General features: G+C 36.1%; 1 protein-coding gene across 1 annotated transcript; it reads right to left on the bottom strand.

Moving 5' to 3' along the window:
* Positions 1 to 1847: 1847 nt before the first annotated feature.
* Positions 1848 to 4895, bottom strand: LOC141392592 (uncharacterized). Its single transcript, XM_073965523.1, has 2 exons — positions 4120 to 4895; positions 1848 to 2991 (listed from the first exon to the last, which is right to left on the bottom strand). Exons 1-2 carry the CDS (start codon positions 4893 to 4895, stop codon positions 1848 to 1850), a joined length of 1920 nt encoding a protein of 639 aa, XP_073821624.1.
* Between the last annotated feature and the right edge of the window lie 280 nt (positions 4896 to 5175).

Below are 5175 nucleotides of genomic sequence, written 5' to 3'. Positions count from 1 at the left end.
AGCAATTGACACTTGGGTATAAAAAGTTTCTTGTTGAAAAACAAGAAACAAAGGAACTGATGAAGATCTGTGGTGAGATATGAAACTATAGTCTTCCCTGCTTTACCCCTTGGTAAACATCGCCAATTTTTTCCCACTAAAGTTAAAGTTGTTTTAATAAAATATTAAAACAACGACTATGGGATTAAGCCTGACTATTTTGAAAAACAAAATGTGTGAACAATGTTTATATTAGTGTAAGGTAGGAAGGAGGTGTCGGTCAAATTAGAAACGATGATATCTGTGTAAAATATAAAACTTAGGTTGGTGGAAACGTTTTTATCCAAAACTACCTTGACTGCATTTGAGGTTCATCACTAGTGTCCTTGTCGGCAACCTATATATTTCCCACAAGAAATGCGAGGCTGAAGCAGCAAAATATATTTAGTTTATATGTGATTGGTTTTGGTTTATTGGTTGATTGGTTTATATGTACAAAAAGGATTAGACCTAATGTATACACATCTGTATGTGTATAATAAATAAATCAGCACTTGAAAAGAGAAGTTATTTTACATTGATATGAAACTGCAATTTATACTTTTCAGAGTAAATTGTATAATGTCATAGAGAGCTTTTGGCTTTAATACATTTGTCGAAATCACATACATTTCCACTATATGTGTTTATGAATTGTGTATCAATAAACTGCATTTTGAATTTAAGTTTAATTAATAAGTAATGTTATGGGCATCTAACTATGATAACGTTTGCGATGTTCTATACAAATGTATAATTTAGATGAATATGATACTGTTAAGTATTTTACTCGAATTTTAGAAAAGTTAATTCGAGATTTTATTTAAAAAAAGCAAAAAAAATCACTTAAAAATTCTTCACAAGTTTTTATTGAATTGAATGATGTAAATGCAAATTTGCATTTACATATGCTCAGAAACACACTTGCTGAAAGTAGAAAAAAAAACAATGTTAGTGGATTGAATACTTGCTGCTGCTGTGATGTTGTTCGTTCTGAAGTTGAAACAGAAGAGAGCGATAGAAATTTTGGCACATGCAATGAACCCCCAAATTCCTCACAAAATATTGATGAGGTGAAAAGTGGTGAACTTCATCACAAGCAACACTTGAGCCTCAAGTCACGCTATGATAGTTTTTAATACTAGCATAGTAGTGAAACTTGAAAACAATAACAGCGTTAAGTGAGGCTAATGTGTTGACGAGGGACTAGCATAAAGCAAAGGCAAAAAATCCCTCTCTTTGTGTGGTGGGTAGAGCAGGTAACAACAATAACAAACATCACTTACAGCAACAGTGGCAAAGGAGAGTTTTGGCTGCCAAATAAGATCCACATATTTTTTGTTCTACTTTCAGAATTTATAGTGCTGGTAATTGAAGTACGTACATTACGATAAATAATACTAATTATTAAATGTAATAATACATAAGAAAAGTGATCAAATAATTTAATAACTATGATCTAACTAAAATTATGATTTTAACATATGGTTAAATAATAAAAAATATTATATTATAACATATAATAGTAAATATTATATTATAATATATATTATCTTATAAAATATACGATATTTTAAAATAGATAATATTATAGAATGCAGCATTAGAGTTTTTTTCCACAACATACTCCCCCCTTATGAACGAATGTTCATAGATATATTTTTGCTAAAGACGGCCAATTGTTGGGAGTGTTTTAGTCGAACTTCTGAGTTCCGCTGTGCTCCGACTCACAGCGCGGCATATCGTGGCTCCATCTTTAGTAATTTCAGCGATTAATGATGTAAGGTATGGTAGTATGGTTATGTATATGACTTCATCAACGGTAGGTATTAATTTTCAGCTTTTTTCGCCCCTTTCTGGGAATCACATTCTGGAAGAAAACAAATTTTACTAATCGGTCTTTTCATAAGCTTATTTTTTGTTGAAACTGATACCACCCTTATTTTGCCATCACTTCCAGGATGGACATCGGTTATGCGACCAAGCAGCCATTGGCCAGGTCCACATCGTTCATCTGCAATAAGCACCAGATCACCTATTTGTGCATTTCTTTTCTCTTGTAGCCATTTTGGACGGGACTGTAGACGATTTAGGTATTCGTTATACCAACGCTTCCAAAAATGTTGCTTCAAGCGTTCCAAACGTTTCCATCTATCCAATCGACTTTCATTGACATCGAGTAAGGCTTCCTCTTGGATACAATTTGTAGGTTCACCAATTATAAAATGGGCTGGAGTGAGTGCATCGTAATCCGCAGGATCAGACGATAAAGGACATAAAGGTCGAGAGTTTAAACAACTCTCTATTTGGCAAAGAAGTGTTGTGAGCTCTTCAAAACTGAGAAGTCTATCACCAACAATACGTTTAAGGTGATACTTGACTGATTTCACGCCTGCCTCCCATAAACCACCAAAGTTTGGGGAGGCAGGGGGAATAAAGTGCCATGTAGTACCATTTTTGTTTAAAGTATGGTGTAGTTCTTCGGGCAAAGATTTATAGCAGCGATTTTGTAAAACTTGAAGCTCTTTCGAGGCACCTACGAAATTTGTTCCGCAGTCGGAATAAATATGAGTACAAGCTCCACGACGGGAAACAAACCGTCTAAAGGCGGCTAGAAAGGCATTTGTTGTGAGGTCAGAAACGGCTTCCAAATGCAGTGCTTTCGTAACCATACACACAAATAAACAAATGTATCCTTTGGAAATTATGGTGGACCTGAGATTTGAATTCTTAATCATTATGGGACCAGCATAATCAACACCGCTATGGGTGAATGGTCGTGTAGGACGTAGACGCACTGATGGGAGATTTCCCATAATTTGCTGAGACGTTTTTGCAGAATATCTGAAGCATGTTAAGCATTGTGCAATGATTGTTTTTGCCAATTGATTTCCAGATAATATCCAGAACATACGATTAACGTATGACATGGTAAGAGTAACGCCGCCGTGTAGAGTTCTTTCATGAGCATCCCTGATTATAAGTTTAGAAAGTGGATTGTTTTTTGATAAAACAATAGGATGTATTTTACTGGCCTCTAAATTAAGAGTTTTGCAGGCGACCACCCACTCGAATTATATGCTCATCGTCGAGAAAAGGCATAAGCTTTAACAAAGGGCTATTTTTCAGCGGTCGATTTGTTGAAAGAAGCTTAATCTCATTAGGAAAATCAATGGCTTGTGCATCCTTTATAAAAAGTGGAGAGTATATCTTTTTTCGGAAGCATTTAAGCCTCCTCCTATTCTCATTTTTGGATTTCGAAGGTTGTGCACAAACCGAATACAGAAAGATATGACCCGTAATAGTTTTTGAAGATTTGAATAATTGGTAAGCCACTTGTGGTACGATTTTTCAATAAGATTATGGGATGCAATTTTCGTTTTTCTTTCTTCTTCATTTGTGTTGAGATACGGAATTGGTTTAGGCCAAGAAGAGGGGGACTTATATAAAAAGTCTGGGCCAGACCACCACATTTTATGGTTTAGTAAATCATGAGCTGACATACCCCTTGAAGCGCAGTCTGCAGGGTTTAGGGCTGAAGGAACATAATACCATTGAAGCGGACTACTTAGGCGTTGTATATCAGCGACTCTGTTTGCCACATACACTGTCCACTTTGATGGAGGTTTTCTAAGCCAGCTTAAGACTGTTGAACTGTCGCTCCAATAAAAAACGTTGCTGATGGGATAGCCTGGTAATGACTTTTTAACATTATCTGTTAACAGTACTAATAATTTCGCAGCGCAAAGCTCCAATCTGGGTATTGTCACTGTTTTTATGGGAGAAACCTTTGATTTGGCTTGCAAGATTGAGACAAAAATACCATCAGGGGTTAGTACTTTTGAGTAAACAACGGCCGCATAGGCTTCAGTAGAAGCATCACAGAAACCGTGAAGTTCTATTTGCAACATGGGAGACCATTTTATCCATCTGGGGATATTAATATTAACGAGCTCACTTAATGAAGACCTGTGCCTGATCCAAGCTTCTTCCAACTCCATAGGCAATTTTTCATCCCAGTCTATAACGTGCTCCCACAATTTTTTAAAGAGAGACTTTGATATTAAGGTAGTTGGAGTCAACCAGCCCAGCGGATCATACAACCTAGCAGATTCAGACAAAATGGATCTCTTGGAGATTGTAGGATTCTTATCCAAATTAACCTTAAATGAAAAGGAATCGCTACGCATATGCCAATGAACGCCTAGTGTTTTAACAATGTTGTCTCTGTCAAATCCTATGGTCAACGAGGGGTCACGGCAATCTTCGGGAATCTCATTTAGTAGACTTTCGGAATTTGAGTTCCATTTTCGGAGATTGCAACCACCTAACTTTAAAAGATCACATAAATCTTTATACAACAACTTAGCTTCTTTTACAGTATCAGCCCCAGATATTATGTCATCGACATAAGAATCTGTTTTTAAAATATTGGATGCTTTTGGATATTTATTTTTGAAATCTTCAGCTAGTTTTTGTAGGACACGGATGGCTAAGTAGGGCGCGCTTGTAGTGCCATACGTGACAGTATTAAGCTGATAAATAGATATTGGGTCTGATGAATTGTGTCTCCACAAAATTTGCTGAAATGTTCGATGATCAGGATTAACGTCAATTTGCCGGAACATCTTTTCTATGTCGGCACTAAACCCAATTTTGTGGGTTCGCCACTTGGTAATGATTGAAGGAAGCTCATTTTGTAATGCAGGCCCTGGAGCCAATTCATCATTAAGGGGTTTATATTCTGGTAGATGACTACTGCCATCAAAAACAACACGAAGTTTAGTAGTGCTACTATCCTCTTTGAAGACCCCGTGATGGGGAAGAAAGTAAGAATTTTGTTTTACGTCTTCAGGATAATTACCAGTTTTGGTCATATGACCTAATTTTTCATATTCAAGCATAAATGCTTTATAAGAATGTGAAAAATCTGGCCTTTTTGAAAAGGATATTTCCAGATGTCTAAACCTTTTGATGGCATTTAAGACATTGTTGTGCAAATGAGGAGTTTCATTAGACATCAATATGGATTTGAAAGGTAAATTTACCAAATATCGGCCATTTGTTTGGCGAATTGTTGAGCTTTTAAAATAATTCTCACATGCTATTTCTTCTTGGGTAAGAGATCTTTTAGAAGACACTTCTTCCTGTTCCCAA

This window comes from Musca autumnalis, unplaced genomic scaffold, assembly GCF_047663935.1.
Source record: "Musca autumnalis isolate F117 unplaced genomic scaffold, ASM4766393v1 scaffold_2, whole genome shotgun sequence".
NCBI classification, from domain to species: domain Eukaryota; kingdom Metazoa; phylum Arthropoda; class Insecta; order Diptera; family Muscidae; genus Musca; species Musca autumnalis.
The sequence above is the reverse complement of the archived record's forward strand: the minus strand, read 5'-3'. Positions and strand labels throughout refer to the sequence as shown.

What these genes read in the sequence shown, in the direction of transcription:
- LOC141392592 (XM_073965523.1), bottom strand. Translation starts at nt 4,895, where the DNA reads ATGACCAAAACTGGTAATTATCCTGAAGACGTAAAACAAAATTCTTAC. An exon ending in TTGTCTGAATCTGCTAGGTT is followed by an intron (nt 2,992 to 4,119) that starts GTATGATCCGCT and finishes ACTTATAATCAG; the next exon opens with GGATGCTCATGAAAGAACTC.